The sequence below is a fragment of the Telopea speciosissima genome, chromosome 1 (genome assembly GCF_018873765.1).
Source record: "Telopea speciosissima isolate NSW1024214 ecotype Mountain lineage chromosome 1, Tspe_v1, whole genome shotgun sequence".
Classification (NCBI taxonomy): Eukaryota; Viridiplantae; Streptophyta; class Magnoliopsida; order Proteales; family Proteaceae; genus Telopea; species Telopea speciosissima.
In genome coordinates, this window is record NC_057916.1 from 2,821,872 (window position 1) to 2,846,161 (window position 24,290).

The 24,290-nt window shown below is 38.5% G+C and overlaps 3 protein-coding genes across 3 annotated transcripts; all 3 read left to right on the plus strand.

The window, feature by feature from the left end:
* The first annotated feature begins 1,217 nt into the window (after positions 1 to 1,217).
* LOC122643035 (putative disease resistance protein At1g50180) lies at positions 1,218 to 22,434 on the plus strand. Its single transcript, XM_043836666.1, has 2 exons — positions 1,218 to 1,466; positions 21,723 to 22,434. The coding sequence occupies exons 1-2, from the start codon at positions 1,218 to 1,220 to the stop codon at positions 21,990 to 21,992; spliced, it is 519 nt and encodes a 172-aa protein (XP_043692601.1). The 3' UTR covers positions 21,993 to 22,434.
* On the plus strand, positions 7,678 to 11,120 carry LOC122650379 (putative disease resistance RPP13-like protein 3). The gene is made up of 2 exons (XM_043843827.1): positions 7,678 to 7,804; positions 8,161 to 11,120. The coding sequence occupies exon 2, from the start codon at positions 8,227 to 8,229 to the stop codon at positions 11,008 to 11,010; it is 2,784 nt and encodes a 927-aa protein (XP_043699762.1). The 5' UTR covers positions 7,678 to 7,804; positions 8,161 to 8,226; the 3' UTR covers positions 11,011 to 11,120.
* Positions 22,107 to 23,903, plus strand: LOC122643118 (putative disease resistance RPP13-like protein 3). Its single transcript, XM_043836764.1, has one exon. It carries the CDS (start codon positions 22,107 to 22,109, stop codon positions 23,901 to 23,903), a length of 1,797 nt encoding a protein of 598 aa, XP_043692699.1.
* Positions 23,904 to 24,290: the final 387 nt, after the last annotated feature.

A 24,290-nucleotide genomic window follows, 5' to 3' on the forward strand; every position in this document is an offset into this window, starting at 1 on the left:
ATATCCGATGTGGGACTAAACCCACACACCCAACACACATATTTTTTGATGAAAGTATAATCACACAAACCACACACCAATCCCAAAAGGTTAATCGACTTTTAGGACCATGGAATGATAGATATACACAACACACACCACACGCACACACCCGATGTGGGATTAAACCCACGCACAAGTTTTGTACTAATTGAACTCCATGTATGATTGAAACATATATTATCAATCCAATTAGTAAAAGGCTTATTAATTATCAGCCAAAGTATCCAAGTAAAGTATGTGATATATTATTCTTCAGCATCTATTGATGGAAAAAAAAAATAGAAATTTTATTTCTTAAGAAGTCATCTTATGGATTTATCCATGTATTCCATGTGGTATAGAGGACCAAAAAGTACACGTGCATTCTAAATGCATCCAAAAGTGTGGTTATAGCATTTAGATTTTCAATCAATGGTTATAGCCGGGTCCCTATGTTTTTCATGGTTATGGTCGGGTCTATTGTGGTATAAGTTTACATTTAGGACCGTAGAATGACGGATATACACAACACACACCACACGCACACACCCGATGTGGGACTAAAGCCACGCACCTAGCACACACATATTTTTTTGTGTAAGTGTAATCACACAAACCACATATCAATCCCAAAAGGTTAACCGATTTTTAGGACCGTGGAATGTCAGATATTCAAAATACACACCACAGGCACACACCCCATGTGGGACTAAACCCACGCACAAGTCAGATATAGGTGCCCCCTGATGATGTCCGATGATCGATCGTTAACCCACAGCAGTAGTCACCAATCAGAGAGCTAGCGAAAGCCACTGCTTCTTCCAGTTCTTCCCATTAATTAATACAGGTACATCATTTTACTTAATTTGGTATTTCTTTCTTTAAGCCCTCTGAATTAGACCTCTTCAATTCTTGCTGCCATGCATGCACAAGTTCCTCAAATGGCTTAGAACTTTAGAAGATAGAGTACTAGCTAGGATGTACAAGCAGAAGATCGAAGATAAGAAGCAAAATATTTAAATTTGAGATTAACGTAGAAGCAGTTTGGTTTGCTTTAATTACCAGATACAAGTGTAACCATGTACAGAGTAGGGAGGAGCCTAGCTAGCTAGCTAGCTAGCAAGCCAAAAAGAAGAACCGAAAACAGAGGAGGAGCAAAAGGGCAGGGCAGGGATCGATCGAGCACATTCATTAATATGGCAGCAGAGGCTGTTGTTTCCTTTATTGCAGGTAGACTTGGGGACCAGCTCATTCAGCAGGCCAGTTTCTTGTTTGGTGTAAAGGACCAAGTGAACGATCTACGGGATGAGTTGATGTGGATACAAAGCTTCTTAGAAGATGCTGATTCAAGGCAAGATGAAGACCCTCTTGTGCGCACTTGGGTTTCCAAAATTAGAGATGCTGCTTATGACATCGAGGACATCATCGACACCTACATCCTCAAGGTTGAAGATGAAAAAGATGTTTTAGATGGTGGTACTCCTCAGAAAAGAAAATTCCTGGGTTCCCTTAAGAAGTATGCTTGCATTTGCCAAAAAGGGAAAAACCTCTACTCAATAGGGAAGGAGGTTGAAGTGCTCAAAACCCGGATCCAAAAGATTGGAGACGGAATGCAAAGGTATGGCATTAAGAGAAAAGAAGGTGGCTCACAAGGAAGTGATAGGAGGAGGAGCCAGTTTTCTCCACAAAACAGATTTGATCAGCTAAGAAGATCTTCTCCTCCTCAAGACGATGATGCTACTCTCAAAGACATTGTTGGGTTAGAGAAAGACGTAGAGAAATTGGTATCAGAGTTAGTCTGCAAGGAGGAAGATAGATGGTGCCGCTTTATTTCCATCACAGGCATGGGCGGTATTGGGAAGACAACTCTTGCCAAAAAGGTTTACAACTGTGAAGAAGTTAAGCGCCATTTTGAGTGTCGTGCTTGGACATACATATCGCAAGACTTCAGTGTCAAAGACGTCTTCAAGCAATTAATAAATGAAGTCAAGCCTAATCCCAGTTCAGAGGAACTGCAGGTGATGGAGTTATTGAGTGAGGAAGGTTTGGAAAAGAAGCTTCGTGAGCTATTGAAAGATCGTACGTATTTGGTGGTACTTGATGACATATGGGACTTGGAAGCTTGGGAGAGTTTGAACAGAGCATTTCCTGACGCCAATAAGAAAGGAAGAGTAATTCTTACTACTCGCAACAAAAAAGTTGCTAAAGAGAGTGTTGTCATTCACCAGCTACATACTCTAAATCAAACAGAAAGCTGGGAGCTTTTTGTTGCTCAAGCATTTGGCAATGATGGTTGCCCTGCAAATTTAGAGGAATCGGGGAAAGAGATGGTGCAAAAGTGTGATGGTTTACCACTAGCTATAACTATATTGGCTGGTCTATTGAGAGGAAAATCGCCACAAGAGTGGTTTACAGTGAGAGACCGCATTGTCCAACAACAACTGATGATGAAAGTCGAAGGGAAAAACAACATCGAAAAGATTATGTCTTTGAGTTACAATGCTTTACCCTATCAGTTGAAGGCTTGTTATCTCTATATAGGCTTATTCCCGGAAGATTATGAGATTGAAGCTGAGGTATTGATTCGGTTGTGGATTGCAGAGGGTTTCATAAGGTGTGAAAGAGATGATACACTATTGGAAGATGTGGCTAGTGCATACTTGGATGAACTGGTCGACAGAAATATGCTTCAAGTGGCAAGAAAAGATGACTTGGGGAAAGTTTCGCATTGTCGAATCCACGACCTTCTGCGAGAGTTCTGCATTTCAAAAGGTCGGGAAGAGAACTTTTTAGATTGTTATCCTCGTAGTGCCTCTTGCTCCTCATCATCATCATCTTCAAATACGACTATGGCTTCTTCAAGTAGTGTGCATCTCACGACGATATGCCATACATTCAGGGATTGGAAGGTATGATTTCTCCAACAACCTTTCTAACTCACACCTATGTACGCTACTGTACATGTTGTTCAACCGCAATAGAGGAGAATCTCTTCAACAACAACAGTTGGAATCCATTTCAAATATCAGACTGTTGAGAGTGCTTGACCTATCAAATGTTGAGCTTTCTTCAAGTATGAGGAGGTTGCCTGATGCCTTTGGAAAGTTGATTCACCTGAGGTACTTGCGATTGTATAACACAAATGCAAAGCTTCCATCATCCATAGAGAGCCTGCAGAGCTTACAGACCTTAGAGTTACAGGAGAGTTCATGTCGTTGGTCAGATATAGCTATTGGTGCTTTATCCAAGCTAACACAATTAAGACACTTGTTTTTAGATATTTTATACTGGGCTGGCTCGGATGGAGAGGTTGGAAATAATTTGCCTCGAATTGACACCCTAACCAATCTCCAGACTCTAAGGTGGGTCAAAGCCATTGTTTGGAAACAAAATGAGATTACCAATTAGATTAATCTCCGAGATCTTAAGATTATTGGAATAGAGACATCAGATGTGGAGTTGTTGTTGTCATCAATTGGTAAGTTGAACAAAATTCAATCATTGCGGCTTGACTTATCAAATTATGGATCTACGGAGAAGTGTGGATTTCCAACGTTGGTAACCTTGTCCTCTTGTCATCAACTTCGAGATCTGACTTTGTGTGGAAAGATAGAAAGGCTACCAGAAGATCCGTACCTTGAGTTCCCACCCAGATTGACTGAATTAACCTTGATCTATACAATGCTAGGGCCAGACGGAATGGCCACGTTGGAAAAATTGCCCAACTTGATGTCCCTTTTTTTCTTTATGCACAAGAGCATTAAAGGGGAAGAAAATAGTATGTTCCGAACAAGGGTTTCCCCCAACTCCGTTACTTATGGATCCGGGACTTAGATGACATAGAGGAGTGGGAAATCAAGGAAGGAGCATTACCGAAGCTTAACCGTCTACGTATTTGGAGTTGGAGTAATTTGAAGAAGATACCCATGGGATTGAGGTTTGTTGCCTCCCTCCAGCTGCTGGAATTACGGAGTTTGTCGGAGGAATTTAAGGACAGATTTGACAGAAGAGAGGACGCTCATGAAATCGGACACATCCCCTCCATAATCTATGAATATCCTTCTCTTTTTTGGTAAAAATAATCTACGAATATCCAAATCCTCTATGGCAGAGGTAAGACCGGCAACCTCTTCCTCCTCCTCCTAACCCTTTTTACTTAATTAATTGGTTTTTATGAAAAATCAGTTCCACATCATACATTCTTTCCTTTCACCAATTGATTTCTTCTCATTGACTATCATTATTAGAAAATCAGAAGAGGTAAAAGATTAATTTACTTATTTATAATGAAAATATTTTTTTTTTTTAAAAAAACTTCCATGTATTTCTTTTATTACATCTTCACTTTTTTTCTTCTTTTTTTCCTCTTTGATTGATTTTACATCATTTATTTCCGTAAATTTATGTAAAAATAGAAGTATTAATTAGTAACACTCACTGTTCACAGTAGGAATTAAAATATGTTATTTCATTTATTACCGAAATTTTTAGTTTATTGACGAAATAATTTTGTTGCAAGGTTAAAGGAGAGAAGGAGTTTCTCTCTTTTGGTGCGCACGCTGGAGGGAAAGAGATTCAGCTCCGGATGATATATATAAGTACAAGTGGTGGTTCACATGAATTGATCTCAGACGTTGCTGAGTTTTTTTTTTTTTTTTTTCATCTTCTAAGCAATCTCTGTTAGTTGAACTCTAATATGGTATTTCACATTTATCTAGTCAAACTTGGCTACTTCTTGTGTTGTGTATTAATCCTTCAACTTCCTTGTTTTCTAGTCAAACTTCTCTCTATATCTGATATATGTTCTTAATTAATCTCTTCATAATCACATTTTGATGGAGATTAATTATTTGGTTTGTTAAATAATCTGTACCTCGATCTTTAGGGTGTTTCCCTAGATTTGATAAGCAGTTGCTGTTGGCAAGTAATAGATATATTGAGTTCTACAACATCTATTGAGCATTTGAGAGCAAAGCTTGCACTTTAATTTGTATTGTGTATCTGAAAGAAATTGGTTCGTTATTATCTCTACAATTCTTTGAAGTTTATAATTAAGTTGGTTCGTTATATTACTTTAGATTCCTTAATTACTTTCTTTTTGTCTGGTCTAATTAATTTTTCATGTCTTTCTAGCTCCCAAACTTGAAAAGTGAAAACCTATGGATGATTATTGATCCAAAAACATCCAAGCATGAAAAAATTAATTCTTTTTACCTTTCTTTTGATATACATATTGGTTTACAACTTGGCCTATTATGCACGCGGACTCAATGGGAGGAGTCCTAGCTAGTGCGATTGTCTCCCATAGTTAATTTCCTTTCTCAGCTCACCTTACCCATTACTCAACTTGGCATCAAACCTCTTGGCCGTCATATTGTTCTTCAACTATGTTTCATATGTTCCGTCTTTTCAATTTAACTTGATTTCCATTAGCAAATTGAAACAATCTTGAACTGTGCTATTATTTATTTTTTTTCCCCCCCATCTTTCTCTTCAATTTCTTCAAGTTATGATGTTACCCGATTCCCTTGGAAAGTTGATTCACTTGAGGTACTTTCGATTATCGGGCACAAAAGCAAAGCTTCCATCATCCATAGAGTGCTTGTGGAGCCTACAGATCTTAGACTTATGTGGGAGTAAAGGTCATTGGTTTGATATAGCTATTGATGCTTTATCTAAGCTGACACAATTAAGACACTTACTGCTTTTAGATTACAAATACTGGGATGGTTTGGACTATTAGAGGTTATTGCTTTACCACAGATTGACTCCCTAACAAATCACCAGACTCTAAGGTGGATGGATGCCCTTGTTTGTTTGGAAACGAAAATGAGAAGACCAAATTGATCAATCTCTGAGATGTGGAGTCGGTGTTATCATCAATTGCAAAGTTGGACAAAATTCAAACATTGGATCTGAAATTATCAGCTTATCAATCTACAGAGTATACATTCCCAATGTTGGGTACCCTTTGTCTCATTGCCGGCCATCTCCTTAACTCGAGCTCTAACCTTGAGGGGAAAGATAGAAAGGCTACCAGAGGATCCGTACTATGAATTCCCACACAAACACTCTTCAAACATAAAGATAGAAATGAAATTAAGAAACAAGCGGAAAGGTACAACTCTCTGAAGTTTCAAGGGGCTGACTCAATTGAGTAAAAACTTCATTAATCAAATTCTTCATTTTAAAATGAACATCACTCTTACATATTTAAAGAAAAACAAAACCCTAATCTCAAGTTCTAACCCTAATGAGCTTAAGGTTGAGACTTTGTAATTAAAGACAATTATAGACCTAATCAAGGTAACATTTACTAAGGTAAGTTCTTTGGTACAATATAACTCTATTGTACCCCCCTCCCTCGCCATCTTTCGTTTTATGATATGCATGGACGACAAAGATGGATTAGATGCTACACCATATGTATAAGAAGGATGAATTGATGAAAATATTCCATCGGTCGTACATGATGATATATATATATATCCGATTTGGTAACGAGGAACCCAATTAATTAACTTCACATGTAAGAATGATAGAATCATTGATTGAAAGAGGTGATCTTAATTACAAGAATATATAGATACCTCTCCAAATCCATGAGCTTTTGTTTTGCTAGACTTGACTCCAAGTAAAGAATGTCCGGCCATGAGCAAGGGTACGTAGTATATATACTTAGCTTGTGAGACATGAATGAGAGAGACTTTTAGATTGTCTCCCTAAGTAATTAAGAAGGCAGATGTACAAGGCTGATTAAAGGTTTCTGATCAATGTTCATAATCTCATCATAGTCAAATTTTGATGGAGATTATTTGCTATGTTAAATATATAATCTGTAATTCTTTTAAGGTGTTTCTCTAGATTCGATCAGCAGTGATAGTACTTGGTATTAATTATGAATTTAAGCTGGAACAAATATGAGATGCTTGTGTGGTGCACCCAACTACCCAAGTAATAGCTAGAATGGCTATATTGATAGAGTTCTACATCTATTGAGCATTTGAGCCATTAATTGTCTTTTGTAGTTCAATGTCATATATCTGCTCACTAGGACCTAATTGATGATATTTTTTTCTTCTTTCTAGGACTTCACAGAGGCCCAGATTGGGTGTTCCTGAAGATTAATTAATAGATCTCTTCAAGAGAATCTGGTTTTGTGTAGAATACATATTTGTCCAAAAACACAGGGCATGCATTTGCATTATTTGTTGGGACCTGTGTTTACCTTGGGTGAGGCATTTTTTCTCAAACTTTAAATATTGGTTGAGGTCTTGAGGATATTCCCTTCCCACAGTTAACCACATGCCCCAGGGCTGAATGTTTGATCAGTACTGAAGACGTTTAGTCCAAACATGATTTCAGTTGGAGTACCCTAAATTCTCAGACGTGGGGATATTGATGGTTTCCTACCAAACATAAAAGTCAAAATAGGAATAGTATGAGCAATAATGTTGACCATATGTGTCTATCGTAGAAGAAAAAGATCGTTTAACGACCTGAATAGCAGCCGCATGATGTCAAACCATGTCTTAAAATCTTACCTTACCTGTAATACTTTTCTTCCTTATTCTCTTCATTCCTATCTCTCTCCCCAATTTGAAGACCCTGCAATCTTTGGCAACCTATGGCCATCATGTTCGATGATCGTTGACCCACTGCCACCGAAGAACCACTTCCTCCCTGTTCGTAGCTGTTAGTCTGTGGCTGTTAATGACAGTAGATCTCCATGCACAATCATATTCGATCTGTTACAGAAGAACATCCAGGATCGCCATTACAGGTACATACTTTTACTTTGGTATTGCTTTTGGTGAAAATCACATTCACAAGTCTGTAAGAGTGACCTTATTATCCCTGTGAATTAGACCTCTTCTTACTGGCACAAGTTCAAATGGCTTTAGGCTTTACCATTTTAGGGAAACCTGTAATCTTCAAGTTGGCTTTCTCTTATCCTAACATCTATTCAAAGGATTTGAATTTATAAACAAAAAATAGGTACAGATTCATTCCTATCTATCCCATCACCATTGGCTGATAAGAGATATTAAACGGGTCAACTGATTAAGGATTCCAAAATTTATTCTTAATTAATAATCAAACTTGAGCTTAACATTTGATCTTATCCTACTTACGCAGATGAGACAGTAACAGAGAAGTGTAGCAAAAAGAACCAAAAACAGAGGAGAAAAGGGGGAGCACAACATGGCACAAGCTATTGTTTCCGCTGTTGCAGGTAGGCTTGGGGACTTGCTCATTCAGCAAGCTATTTTCTTGGTTGGTGTGAAGGACCAAGTGGAGGATCTACGGGATGAGTTGATGTGGATACAGAGTTTCTTGGAAGACGCTGATTCAAGGCAAGATGAAGGTTCCGTAGTGCGCACTTGGGTGTCTAAAAGTAGAGATCTTGCATATGACATCGAGGACATCATCGACACCTACATCCTCAAGGTTACAGACCAAGATAAAAATCGTACTCCCAGAAGGAGACGATTTCAAGATTCCCTTAAGAGGTATGCCTGCATTTGCCAAAAAGGGGCAAACCTCTACACTATAGGGAAGAAGGTTGAAGAGGTCAAAACTCGTATCCAAAAGATTGGTGACGAAATGAATAGGTACGGCATTAATAGGAAAGATGGTGGCTCACGACGAGGAGATAGGAGGAGCCTTTCTCTACAAGATAGATTTCAACAGCTAAGAAGATCCTCTCCTCATGACGAGTCTACTCTTAAAGACATTTTTGGGTTAGACAGAAAAGCAGATGAATTGGTAGCAGAACTAGTGCACAAGCAAGATCAGTGCCGTCCTATTTGCATTGCAGGAATGGGAGGCATTGGCAAGACAACTCTTGCTACAAAGATTTACAACCATGAAGAAGTTAAGCATCATTATAAGTGTCGTGCCTGGGCTTATGTGTCAAAAGACTTCAGTGTCAAAGACGTCTTCAAGAGATTAATAAAAGAAGTCAAGCCTAATCTCAGTGCAGAGGAACTGCAGGAGATGGGGATGTTTAGTGAAGTACATTTGGAAGAGAAGCTTCGTGAGCTATTGAAAGATTGTACATACTTGATCGTACTTGATGACATATGGGACTTGGAAGCTTGGGAGAGTCTAAACAGAGCATTTCCCCAACAGAGTAAGAATAAAGGAAGAGTAATTCTTACCAGTCGCAATACTAAAGTTGCTAAAGAGAGCATCATTCACCAGCTAGAAACTCTAAATGAAACAGACAGTTGGAAGCTTTTTGTTGTTAAAGTATTTAACAATGATGATTGCCCCACAAATTTAGAGGAATCAGGGAAAGGGATGGTGAAGAAGTGTGATGGTTTACCACTAGCTATCACTGTGTTGGCTGGTCTTTTAGGGGGAAAGTCGCCACAAGAGTGGTTTACAGTGAAAGACCGCATCCACCAACAACTGATGGTGAAAGAAGGCCAAGGGAAAAACAACCTTGAAAAGATACTGTCTTTGAGTTACAATGATTTACCCTATGAGTTGAAGGCATGTTTTCTTTATATAGGCTTATTCCCAGAAGATTATGAGATCATTGCTGAGGAATTGATTCGGTTGTGGGTTGCAGAGGGTTTCATAAGGTGTGAAAGTGATGAAACAATATTGGAAGATGTGGCTAGGGAATACTTGAATGAACTAATTGACAGAAACATGCTTCAAGTGGCATATCAAGATGACTTGGGTAAAGTTTGTTCTTGTCGAATCCATGACCTTCTGCGAGAGTTCTGCATTTCAGAAGGGGGAGAGGAAAACTTTTTAGATTATTATCCTCGTGCCTCCAGCTCCACATCATCTTTAACTGTTACTTCAAGTATATGGAAATCACGAAGATATGCAATACATTCAAGGATTAGAAGGTATGATTTCTCCAACCTTTCTAAGTCACACCTACGTACGCTACTGCTGTTCAACCCCGATAAAGAATCTCTTCAACAAGAACAACTGGAATCCATTTCAAATATCAGATTGTTGAGGGTGCTTGACCTATCAAATGTTGACCTTCAAGGTATGATGTTACCTGATTCCCTTGGAAAGTTGATTCACTTGAGGTACTTTCGATTATCTGACACAAAAGCAAAGCTTCCATCATCCATAGAGTGCTTGCGGAGCCTACAGAACTTAGACTTATGGGGGAGTAAATGTCATTGGTCTGATATAGCTATTGATGCTTTATCTAAGCTGACACAATTAAGACACTTGCTTTTAGATTACAAATACTGGGATGGTTTGGACACAGAGGTTGTTGCTTTGCCACGGATTGACTCCCTAACAAATCTCCAGACTCTAAGGTGGATGGATGCCCTTGTTTGGAAACAAAATGAGAAGACCAAATTGATCAATCTCCGAGATCTTATGATAATAAATATAAAGACATCAGATGTGGAGTCGGTGTTGTCATCAATTGTTAAGTTGGACAAAATTCAGTCATTGGATCTGAAATTATCAGCTTATCAATCTACAGAGTATGCATTCCCAATGCTGGTACCCCTGTCTCATTGCCATCACCTTCGAGCTCTAACCTTGAGGGGAAAGATAGAAACGCTACCAGCAGATCCGTACTATGAATTCCAACCCAGATTGACTGAATTAAACTTGGTGTATTCAAGGCTAGGGCCAGACACAATGTCTACATTAGAAAAATTGCCCAACTTGATGTCCCTTTATTTACACAAAAGTTCATACATTGGGAAGAAAATAGTATGTTCTGTACATGGGTTTCCCCAACTTCGTATCTTTCGCACCCACCACTTAGAAACAGAGGAGTGGGAAATCGAGGAAGGTGCCTTACCGAAGCTTAACCGTCTATGTATTGAAAATTGCTACAATTTGAAAAAGATACCCACGGGATTGAGCTTTGTTGCCTCCCTCCAGGTGTTGGAGTTTTATGATATGTCTGAGGAATTTTGGGACAGATTTGATAGAGGAGAGGATGCCCATGAAATCGGAAACATTCCCTCCATAAATACCAGAAGGTGATGGTAATTGCTCACCTCATCTTCCAATTTGTGTCCCTAATGGGGAGGAATTATTGTGGGGAAGAAGAACAGGTACTAGTATATTATCGATTTGTGACTTTTCTTTATGTTTTCACTTTTACTGTTTGATTTACTTGTGGAATGAAAAGATGTATCTTATGTATGTAACGTGCTATCACCTCCATATTTTTAAGGACCATATGAATGATTGAAACTAGGTTCTTTTGTCATATTGTAATTACTTGCCAACTTTTGAATCCGCTGAAGTTATTTTGTTGCCAGGTGAAGTGGGGGATGGAGGGTATTCTCTCTTCTTTTTTTTTGGGTTCTTGGAGTGTTTGGAGGGAAAGAGATTCAGCTTCGGATGATGCTAAAGTCCAAAAATCAAGAACTCATCGCAATGACATATAAGTACATGAATTGATTTCCCAAAGCTTTTTGATGGAGATTATGCTTGGTATTAGATCTTATATTAACCGAGAAAAGAACAAAATATTATATTCCTTCCATTGAGTACCTTGCCCCTAGTTGCTTGTCCCAAAATTTTGAAATGTAACTGTTTTTATCGTCTGAGTATGCGAAATCAACCTATAATGTATTCCAAGAATGCATACCAAACACAGCCTAAATGTTTAATGCCCTGCTTTCACAGGCTTATTGTTGAAGTGGCGGATTGGAAGAATCGAACACACACACACACTCTTCAAGATGTATGGATTGACTCAAACACAAAGATAGAAATGAAATTAAGGAACAAGCGGAAAGGTACAACTCTCCGACGTTTTAAGGGGCTGACTCAATTGAGTAACAACTTCATTAATCAAATTCTTTATTATAAAATGAACATCACTCTTACATGCATATTTAAAGAAAAGCAAAGTCCTAATCTCAAGTTCTAACCCTAATGAGCTTAGGGTTGAGACTTTGTAATTAAAGACAATTATAGACCTAATCAAGGTAACATTTACTAAGATAGGTTATTTGGTACAATATAACTCTATTGTTTCCCTCCCCCCCCCCCCCCTCTTTCGTTTGATGATATGCATGGACGACAAAGATGGATTAGATACTACAACATATGTATAAGAAGGATGAATTGATGAATATATTCCATCGGTCGTACATGATGTATATATATATATCCGATTTGGTAACAAGGAACCCAATTAATTAACTTCACATGTAAGAATGATAGAATCATTGATTGAAAGAGGTGATCTTAATTACAACAATATATAGATACCTCTCCAAATCCATGAGCTTTTGTTTTGCTAGACTTGACTCCAAGTAAAGAATGTCCGGCCATGAGCAACCAGGGTATTATATATACTTAGCTTGTGAGAATACATAGACTATTTGTAATTTATTGGTGTCATGATCAGACTCAAAAGCATGAGATATTCTTTTCTTTGATAAGCCTATTGATTGTGAGGAGTAAAGTAAAGACCAAAAGATTTTAAAGTTGTTTACGAGTTGGCTTGCCATGTCTTCGTATCGCCTAATACTACCTTGGGAGCTAAGAAAGAATCATCATCTAAAAGAAATTTGCATATAAACAAAAGGGTTCAAATTTGTTCCTAATTAAAGAATGACCTTTGGCTAAATTAGAGCAATTGAAAGAATCAAAAAAAGTTTTTCAAATTTAATAGTCTTGAGAGGGACTTTATTAGACCCTAAGAAGCTCAACTATCCTTGGCACTCTTCCTCCTCCCCCACTCCAAGTCTATATATAGAGAAAGAAAGAACGGAATTCTGTACATCGAAACCCTGGTTCCATATTGTCCTTGTTCCCTTCATTTGATCTGATCTAACACTTTATTAACTCCAGCTCCCCATCTACCATCCTTGCCTTTGAATGTCACCTATGAAGAAGCAACAAAAGGGAGTTGGCAGCCATTAATTATAGGCTATTATTGTTGTGTTCTGCACCCAACAGCCCTGACCGTGAGGAGCTCGTTCACATGGAGATTACATACAAAAATCAGGTTCATATACAAATTCATATTTGTTTTTCCTTAGAATAACTCAATTTATGATCCATATTATAAAGGAGAGGACACCACCTCAGTGGTTAAGTTTTAGCTCCAAAAAAACTGGTGAAGTCATAGTTAGTAAACTGTTTTTTCCCATATATTTCCAAAGATAAGGATCGACAAATATGCATTTTTTTCTATATCAACCATATTGAACATGGATTATACAGATGATACATGTAATTCATTTAAAAATATTATATATTTAATAATTTGAAAATTTTCGTATTACAGGTATGGGTCCCACAATGATGAACTCTTCCCCTTAGATAAGTCTTCCAAACCACTGGAAGTATTTTGTCTTTCTTTGAGGTCCACCACAACTGTCCATGTAAGTAGTCTCTCTCTCCCTCTACACCAGATTTTTTTTTTTTTTTTTTTTTTTTTGATATAAGTATAATCACACAAACCACATACCAATCTCAAAAGGTTAACCAATTTTTAGGACCGTGGAATGGCGGATTTACACACAACACACACCACACTCACACACGGGTGGGACTAAATCCACACACCTCTACACCAGATCTTGTTGGGAGTTTAATCACACACATCACACCTCGGTTACTAATTAGTTTATTGCTCCATTTATACACTTGGCAGTCCTTCCACCTACTAGTTTGATAATTTATGGTGTATATATACAATACACCATTAATTAATAGATGGTGTCACATGGATATATTGAAAACATGCTTTGATATCATGTTAAATTTTTATTTTTTTTTTTCTCTTTGTTGAAGGAAAAAACCCAAACGTAAAAGGAAAGAGGTTACATCAGAGTTTATAAAAGTCATTTGATTCGTGGTCCTAACAGTATTAGCAAGATCACGAGCAATTGCCATTTAGGATCTATCCATTTTTAAAATACAAATATTCTCAAACATAGACATAAGAGTTTTAATGTCCCATAAAATAGTAAATAACTCCCACAGCCACTTATACTTCTTTTGAGCCAACCAGGTCACCATCAGATCCATGCGATGAGTCCAGATGTTGAGAGAAACGTATCCCATTATCCATATGTGTTGCAAGAAGTCCTTTTGTTTCTGCCTCTTGAGAATTCCCTGCAAAGGCAAAGTCCACAGAGGCCATAATAAAGGTTCTTTGATAAATTAGTACAAAGCCCCAACCTGCTTCTCCTGTTTTCTTGGTGAAACTCCCATCACATATGAGGGTTAAATAATTGGAAAGGGTACGTTTAAGGTACTGTGAGCGGGTGAGAGTAGGAATTGGTTCCTTCAATGTGTCTTGTGGTGGAGGGAAAGAAAGAAGACTGAGATCTGAAATCGGAAATCCGTCGCTCTACATATATTATGGACAATGATATAGGGTTCGAGGGGTATTGTGAGAAGGATTTTCTTCCCATAGCTAATAGTATTTCGGTGAATATATTTTCATCTATCTCCACTTAAGTATCACATAATTACAGAAACACCTGTCAGTTTGAAAAATTATGCATGTCTCCTTATTTTTGTGAAAAGTTAACAAATATACTCATCCTATTAACTTTGGAATAACGACGTTAGAATTAAAAGAAAAATTGTTCAAAATGCCTTCTTCTTCCAAATTGTTTAGGGTTTATCTAATGAATCTTACCATTAAACCCACCAAAATCCACTTCAATGGATTCGGATTCAGGCGGTTTTCACTGTGACAGCCACCGGAGCATTGCTGGTGAACTCGCCAGCTTTTGGGGCATTGATGGTACAAAAGGTCATAGAGATACATGATTCGAAGGGGATCAAGGGTCCGAACAAAGAGTGGGAAGCGCCACCGAAGCTGTTCCAATGGAAAGATGCAGGGATCAATTGTGTGGCGGTGGGGAGCTCGCCGAAGTTTCAGATTTACGATATCGATTTTGGATGGGAGAAGTCGGAGACGGTGAGGAGTGGAAGAAACAATAAGTTTCATAGGATGGTGTATCTGTACCAAGGAAAGGGTGGGGGAAGAAGTATCGATGTGGAGATCAGCTTGGAATCTCAGGCTAAATCTTAAATCACATTATTCTCGCATGTCAACTGAGTGACCCGTCATCATCACTCTGTAAGGTACCCAAAGTATGTGACAGATCTCACATTGTGATGAGACACAAGCGAGAAGACCCGCAGTGAGGCATGTGGGCCCCACAACAGAGTAATGTAATTTGCTGTACAGCACCACCGAATACTCTAATTGGTTGATCAGGGGGATCGACCGGTGTGATCATCCAGTGAGTGTTACAATGCTTGATCAACAGCTTATGATTCAAGGATTTTAAATATAATTTTCATATGCTTAGACACTCACCTCATGGTCGTCAACCAGCATAGCCAACACATCATCAGTATCAGGGGGAGCATCGGTGAGAGTAAGGGTGTCAAAACCAAGCCTGAACACTTAAAATCGATCGAAACCGACAAAAAAAACCAGACCAAACCGAACCGATCCTTATCAGATTAGGGTATGACGGGATCGACTGAAAATCGGACCACACTGGACCGACCGATAACAAACGAAAAACCGAACCGAATGAAACTGATAAAAAAAAAATCTATGAATATAAGGTTATGAATAATTGAATTGATTTCAATATTAGTGAGTAAATTTATGGTTCTAAGGGGAATTGTTACAAATCAATGACCATGAGGTTATGACAGGGAAATTGATTTGTAACAATGCTTCTTCCATTGATCTCCTTTTTAAGTGTGGGGCTAATGAAATATTTTATGTAGTTGAAAAGAGAAAGAGAAGAAAATAGGCACAAACCGAATCCAATCCGTTTTAAAAAACCCGGTACCGAACCAAATCCAAACCGTTATCAATCTGTTATAATAAATCGAAACCGACACGAAACCAAATCGCACCGAAACGGAGCTGAAATCGAAAATTCCCTATTGGTTCGGTTTCGATTTTCCTAAAAGCCACATCGAAACAGATATACCGGCCCGAACTCGGACCAAATCGACAGATTGACACCCCTAGGTGAGACTTACAATATAATAATATATAATTAGACCCGGTTCAGGTGCGAGTATGACATTCTCCCCCTATAAAATTTTGTCCTCGAAATTTAAATTATACCTGAATCAGCAAACAGGTAAGAATACTTGTCACTAAGGGTGTTAATCGGTGTGATTCTGGTTATTCGGTTCGGTTGCGGTGTACATTTTAATAAGGTGAAATCAAAACCGAACCGGATAGGAATCAATCAAAATCAGAATCGTTTTGCATACGGTCTGGTTTTACCAGTTTCTATTCGATTTTGGTTATCCGATTCACAACTGGTTTACATGCAGTTTGTGTAGTATCGGTTTTGAGAAATAGTAATGAAAACAACCTTGGTTTTCAAGACCTTTATATTCTATGTTTCCCCATTTTCTCTCGATGTCCCTTCACTCATCATATTTTCAATTCTTGTGTGGTTCTAAAAAAAAACTTCCCATCTTCACCCACCCTTCTTTTTCTTTTTTATTCTTTGTTTTTCCATATTTTTTTTTTTTTTCTATTTTCACAAGATTTTTTTTTTTACAAAAAAACTATTTCTTCCATTAGAAAGTAGGGTTTTGTTATCCATTTTAACACCATCATTTTCAATTCATACTTGAACAAATATATATAATATATAGTTAATCCATGACATTTTACTTATTTTATGTTTTTTTTTCAAGTATGATACAATAATTATGTTTATTAAATTAATTAATCCAATTGATGCATAGGCTAGTATTCAAGTAAGAGGTACCATTTTTTATTCGATTTAGAACCGTGATTTTGCGGTGCATATCAAAACCGAACTGTAAATTAAAAGCTATAAATCAAAATCGGATCATTTTTCTACGGTGCGATTCGATTCAATTCAATTATAAACAACAGAAATAACATGAAAGAGAGGAAATAGAGTTCCCAATCTAAATTGGGTTGGGCAGGCAGAGACACCAAAACTTGCTGGCATGGCTGGCGCCAATGGAATTTCACTTATTATTATAAATAATAAAAGGGAATAAAAAAAAAACCAATGAAATTTCATTCACTTCGGTGCTAATTCCATTGGTCTTCCAGGTAACTCCTCTTTTTTTTTTTAAGGGTTAGAAAGGTAACTCGATCTGGCGGCATCCCCTACTAGAGTCATCGATGATGAGGTTCAGGTCCAAAAGGAAGTTGTTGGTCGACGTCGTCCATAGGGTTAACCACCTCGGACTTAGTGGCCTTTGCGAATTTGTTGCTACAAGTGGTAGCAACCGCTGGGATACTTCAATGCGGTATTAAATTCGTCCAGGCTTGAACGATTCGGTCTTCTTTATAACCTTATTATTAGAAGACCCTCCTCCTCCTCCTCCTCCTCCGGTAATCAACCCTTGCTATTGCTTGTTGGAGATCCGAGCGAGTACGAAGGGCGGTCGTTTTGAGTACCTGCTCGCAGGTTCCAATCTTCAGGGCCTTCGTACCGTTGAGGTAGATGGCACTTAAGGATATTTTCAGCAAGAAATATATCGAAGAGTTGACATCGGACTAGTCAGAAACCAAAGTTTATCAAAAACTTGGTCTAAAATTTTTGAAAAATTAGTTTTTTATAATTACATCGACAATAATCCAGCAAAAGAAGGATTATTCAGAGCAGGATCAATGGACAATGGGGATGGAATAGTTGTTGGAATTATCCGTCATTTTGCACCAGTTAACCATGCTCTTCACTCGGCCCACATGGTTTGCTTCACCGGTTATGGAGAGGAGGAGAATGGTAGTGGCCAGAAGAAAGACCAGTTGTGAGCTTGAACAAGGATGGAACCTCTGGCTCTGGGTGGTGCCCATGTATTGTATGAATTAATGCTCCTTCAGATTCAGACACTGACCAACACCCACCCCTCCTATGGCCTACCCCTTAGCCCTTAGCCTGGTCAGGTAATTGGAAGCTTAATTAATTTTCTCTCTAGGTAAAAGAATTATTATAACTTAAATTGGAAAAAGTTCTCTGTCTGGGAGTGTGGCCTATGACAGCACTCTCATGAGTCTATCTCTCTCCTCCCTATGTGAAAAGATACCTCTAAAAGACACCTCTGTCCCCTTGTTTTGAGAAAGAGATAGATAGATACATAAGAGTACTGGTGTAGGCCATACTTCCATACAAAAAACTGCTTTCAAACTTAAATACATTTTGATTTGAACAGAAGATAGTGAATGTTTCAGTTTTGTTAGTTATAGGTATCCCCAACATTATTAGTCAATGATCCATTTGAAATTATCAAGACAGATAAGTAACCAAATGACAGGGTACCCGTAAGTAGGCCGGGTAAATTTGTAAAGCTCACCTTGATTATAACCTATTAATTGCTTGCTTCAACTTTTTACTTTTTACCCAAAAAAATAAAAAAACTACTTGCTTCAACCTTATCTTGTCTTTGTTGTTTTAGGATTGTAATATTATTAGCTATCATTATTACGGGATGAGAGCTTGGAATCTGGATCCTCTCCAATGACATTGACATTGAAGAGGATATCTATCCCTCTTCAATTATCGGGGTGGGGACCTCTATCCGCTGCTGTGCGCATCGTGTGGTGCAGCAGCGGCCATGTGTGCACAATGGGGCCCGTTGTGCACACATGGCCGCTGCTGCGCCGCACGATGCTCACAACAACGCTCCAGTTACAGTAGCAGATAAAAATTCTACCTTTATCTATGCCACCATTTCTATCCATTTGCGGATCGGAGAGGAGAAACCTCAATTATCTCAAATTTTTTTCTCATCTCTCCCTCTTTTATTCGAATCTTTTTTAGATACCCCCGTGTTTCTATCTTTCCTGCTTCAAAGGCCTCTCCGATTCACGACCCCTCCTAGCCTGGTTTGGTTGGAAGCTTTTTTCTTTCTAAACCTTAATGTGGATTAATTTATATCTTAAATCATAGTCACCAGGTTTACTGACTCGACTCGTCTTTCAGTAAAACCCTGGTGATGAATCGGCCTTGTTAAACCCTTAGTAAGTTCACGTATTATATGCGTATCCAAACTCTTAATTCAAAAAAACATATTTTACCATTTTTGTATATATGGTAAAAAAAAAAAAAAAACAACACGCTTTTTTAAGTTTCTTGTCAATTACAGTGATTCCTATATATTATCCAAGACATTTAATATTTGGTATCCAGTTTAGAGTCATGTATTTTCGCCTATATTCCAAGCGTGGGAAATAGTTTGGCTGACTCCCTTGCAAGGAGGGCCTAGTCCTTGACGTGGAAGACTAGGGGTGAAATAGAGCCGGGTTTTTTAAAATCCTAGCCTAACCGGCCCTAGGTCGGGCTGAGATAACTCAGCAGCCCAACCCAATTCGACCCTGATTGACCTTGATTTTTGCCAAGGGCTAGGTTGACCCTGATTCCTGCCGAGGCCTGGTTGGCGTTGGCTTACCCTCCTTTTCTTATATTTACGTCGTCTAAATCGATATTAACTTGATATTGAAAAATCAAAATAAATCGGACCAAAACCAATCAGAAACTGAAGTTCCTTAACAGTTTGGTTTCGATCTCTCATTCTTAGATCAAAACCGATTCAACACTACCCAAAAAGGTCGAACTGACGTTTGACACCCCTTACCAAAAATTGAGTTTTGCTGGATAGCTCGTGGAATTAGCCAGTAACGGTCAGATAAAATATAAAAATTTAATAAAGATTAAAATAAAAATTAATGGTCGATAGCGATCCAATCCGGGTGGATCAATCGATCCATCCCGAGATTCTAAACCATTTTAGAAGATTGTTTTCTGGGTTTCACACATATCAGATTAGATTCAGACAATCTAATCGTGTAGCCCGATCCAGGGACCGAAAATTTGTGTCTTTTCTCATTTTTCTTGATTCAAATCTCCAGCCAAACAATTATTCATTTTAACCAAAGCGATTCTAGAATCATTTCCTTAGAGAGAGTAACAATGGTTTTCTTGAATTATTTTGATTTGGCTACAATAAATTACGTGAGAGTATGTTGGCTAATTATATTTTGTTTATTTTAGTTGGAAGGCTTTTTTTAACAAATTCATAATCTTCATGCTATTATTCTGTTTGTTAAATGATGTACATGGTGACTGCATAGTGGATATATGTCCATATTACCATATTTTTGTTTCGAAATGTTTAAGATGAACTATACTAAACACGTATTGAACATGTATCTTATTAATGCCACACACGTTATTTACAACGAAATTTTTAAAAGTATAAATTGAAACCTAGGTCCATTAATACTCATACATATCCATACCCTTTTTTACCATACTATATTTATTAACTTCGGATGAAGGGATCCAGATCCCCTACGGCGCACTGCCCGTCCTGTGTTGTGCTGCACAGACACTAGGCCACGTGCAATGACCGCCTTACCCCCACTCGGGTAAGGCGGTCATTGCGCGTGGCCGCGTGTCTGCGTAGCACAGTGCAAGATGGGCAGTGTGCCGTAGAGGATCCAAATTGCTAGATGAAGTACCTCAAGATAATTCAAAGTAACCAAAAAATATTTAAAAAAAAGAGGGCAGTAGATTTCTGTCCGGGAGTGTAGCCTACGCCAGGACTCCCATGTGTCTATCTCTCTCCTCCTCAAAACAAAGGGCTAGAGGTATCTTTTCAAATGGAGAGGAGAGAGATAGACTCATCATGGGAGTGCTAGCATAGGCCATACTCCCAAACACAGAACTTTCTCCCAAAAAAAATTGACAGATTTGACTTTATTAGACTCTATTATAGTGAAATGACATTCTTATAATTTTAAATCTATTTGTAACCACTTCTCATCCTAAAGTGTGGTTGCAGCATTTAGATTTTCAATTAATGGTTATAGTGACGTCCCTATGTTTTTCATGGTTAGGGTCGGGTCTGTTCTGTAATAATTTTACTTTCAGTACTGTGGAATGACGAATATATACAACACACACACACCCGACGTGGGACTAAACCCACGCACCCAACACACACATATTTTTTGATGAAAGTGTAATCACACAAACCACACACCAATCCTAAAAGGTTAACTGACTTTTAAGAACATGGAATGATGGATATTCAAAATACACACCACACGCACACACCTGATGTGGGACTAAACCCATGTACAAGTTTTGTACTAATTGAACTCTATGTATGACTGAAACATATATTATCAATCCAATTAATTAGTAAAAGGCTTATTAATTATCATCCAAAGTATCCAAGTAAAGTATGTGATATATTATTCTCAGCATCTATTGATGGGAAAAAAAAATAGAAGTTTTATTTCTCAAGAAGTCATCCTTGTATTTAGAGAAAAACTCAACAACCATAATGAGCTGATTAAGACGTAAACATAATATCTAAATTTGAGATTAACGAAGCACTTGGTTTAATTTGATTTCGCAGATGCAAGCGTAACAGGGGAGCCTATCAAAAAAGAAGAACCGGAAACAGAGGAGAATAAGTGCAGGGACCACAGTATGGCAGAGGTTGTTATTTCCTTTATTGCAGGTAGGCTTGGGGACCTGCTCATTCAGCAGGCCAGTTTCTTGGTTGGTGTGAAGGACCAAGTGAAGGATCTACGGCATGAGTTGATGTGGATACAAAGCTTCTTGGAAGACGCTGATTCAAGGCAAGATGAAGACCCTCTTGTGCGCACTTGGGTATCAAATATTAGAGATGCTGCTTATGACATCGAGGACATCATTGACACCTACATCCTCAAGGTTGCAGATGAAGATGCTTTAAATGATACTCGAAGAAGGAGACGATTCCTGCGTTCCCTTAAGAAGTATGTTTCCCTGTGCCAAAAATGGCCAAACCTCTACACATTAGGGAAGGAGGTTGAAGGGGTCAACACTCGGATCCAAAATATTGGTGACGCTATGAAAAGGTATGGCATTAATAGAAAAGATGGTGGCTCACAAGGAAGCGAGAGGAGGAGGAGCCTTTCTCCAAGAGATAGATTTCAACAGCTAAGAAGAACTTCTCCTTAAGATGATGCTACTCTCAAAGACATTGTTGGGTTCAACAAAGATGTAGAGAAATTGGTATCAGAGTTAGTCTGCGAGGAGGAAGATCAGTGGTGCCGCTTTATTTCCATCACAGGCATGGGCGATATTGGGAAGACAACTCTTGCTAAGAAGGTTTACAACTGTGAAGAAGTTAAGCGCCATTTCGATTGTCGTGCTTGGGCATACGTATCGCAAGACTACGGTGTCAAAGACGTCTTCAAGCGATTAATAAAAGAAGTCAAGCCTAATCTCAGTACAGAGGAACTGCAGGAGATGGAGATGTTTAGTGAAGTATATTTGGAAGAGAAGCTTCGTGAGCTATTGAAAGATCGTACGTATTTGGTGGTACTTGATGACATATGGGACTTGGAAGCTTGGGAGAGTCTGAACAGAGCATTTCCTGATGCCAATAAGAAAGGAAGAGTAATTCTTGCTACTCGTAACAAAAAAGTTGCTAAAGAGAGTGTTGTCATTCACCAGCTACAAACTCTAAATCAAACAGAAAGCTGGGAGCTTTTTATTGCTAAAGCATTTGGCAATGATGGTTGCCCTGCAAATTTAGAGGAATCGGGGAAAGAGATGGTGCAGAAATGTGATGGTTTACCACTAGCTATAACTATATTGGCTGGTCTATTGAGAGGAAAATCGCCACAAGAGTGGTTTACAGTGAGAGACCGCATTGTCCAACAACAATTGATGATGAAAGTCGAAGGAAAAACCAACATCGAAAAGATCATGTCTTTGAGTTACAATGCTTTACCCTATCAATTGAAGGCATGTTATCTCTATATAGGCTTATTCCCGGAAGATTATGAGATTGAAGCTGAGGTATTGATTCGGTTGTGGATTGCAGAGGGTTTCATAAGGTGTGAAAGAGATGATACACTATTGGAAGATGTGGCTAGTGCATACTTGGATGAACTGATCGACAGAAATATGCTTCAAGTGGCAAGAAAAGATGACTTGGGGAACGTTTGTTCTTGTCGAATCCACGACCTTCTGCGAGAGTTCTACATTTCAAAAGGTCGAGGAGAGAACTTTTTAGATTATTATGCTCGTAGTGCCTCTTGCCCCTCATCATCATCATCTTCAAATACGACTATGGCTTCTTCAAGTAGTGTATGCATCTCACGACGATATGCCATACATTCAGGGATTGGAAGGTATGATTTCTCCAACAACCTTTCTAACTCACACCTACGTACGCTACTGTTGTTCAACCGCAATAGAGGAGAATCTCTTCAACAACAACAGTTGGAATCCATTTCAAATATTAGACTGTTGAGAGTGCTTGACCTATCAAATGTTGACCTTTCTTCAAGTATGAATAGGTTGCCTGATGCCTTTGGAAAGTTGATTCGCTTGAGGTACTTGCGATTGTGTTACACACATGCAAAGCTTCCATCATCCATAGAGAGGTTGCAGAGCCTACAGACCTTAGATTTAGGGTGGAGTCCAACATCTCATTGGTCAGATATAGCTATTGGTGCTTTATCCAAGCTGACACAATTAAGGCACTTGTTTTTAAGTGTTTCATACTGGAATGGTTTGGATAGAGAGGTTGTAAATAATTTGCCTCGAATTGACACCCTAACCAACCTCCAGACTCTAAGGTCGGTGAATGCCCTTGTTTGGAAACAAAATGAGATTACCAATTTGATCAATCTCCGAGATCTTGAGATTTTTGGAATAGAGACATCAGATGTGGGGTGGTTGTTGTTATCAATCGCTAAGTTGAACAAAATTCAATCATTGCAACTTCAATTATCAAATAATGAATCTACGGAGAAGTATGGATTTCCAACGTTGGTACCCCTGTCCTATTGTCATCACCTTCGAGATCTGATTTTATGGGGAAAGATAGAAAGGCTACCCAGAAAATCCGTACCATGAGTTCCCACCCAGATTGACTGAATTAACCTTGTTCAATTCAATGATAGGGTCAGACGAAATGGCCACATTGGAAAAATTGCCCAACTTGATGTCCCTTTCTTTATACGACAAATCATACATGGGGAAGAAAATAGTATGTTCCGAACAAGGGTTTCCCCAACTCCATTTCTTAAGAATCAGCAACTTATTTGAGATAGAGGAGTGGGAAATCAAGGAAGGAGCATTACCGAAGCTTAACCGTCTACGTATTGAGTATTGCAGTAATTTGAAGAAGATACCCATGGGATTGAGGTTTGTTGCCTCCCTCCAGGTGCTGGAATTATGGCATTTGTCCGAGGAATTTAAGGACAGATTTGGCAGAAGAGAGGACGCTCATGAAATCGGACA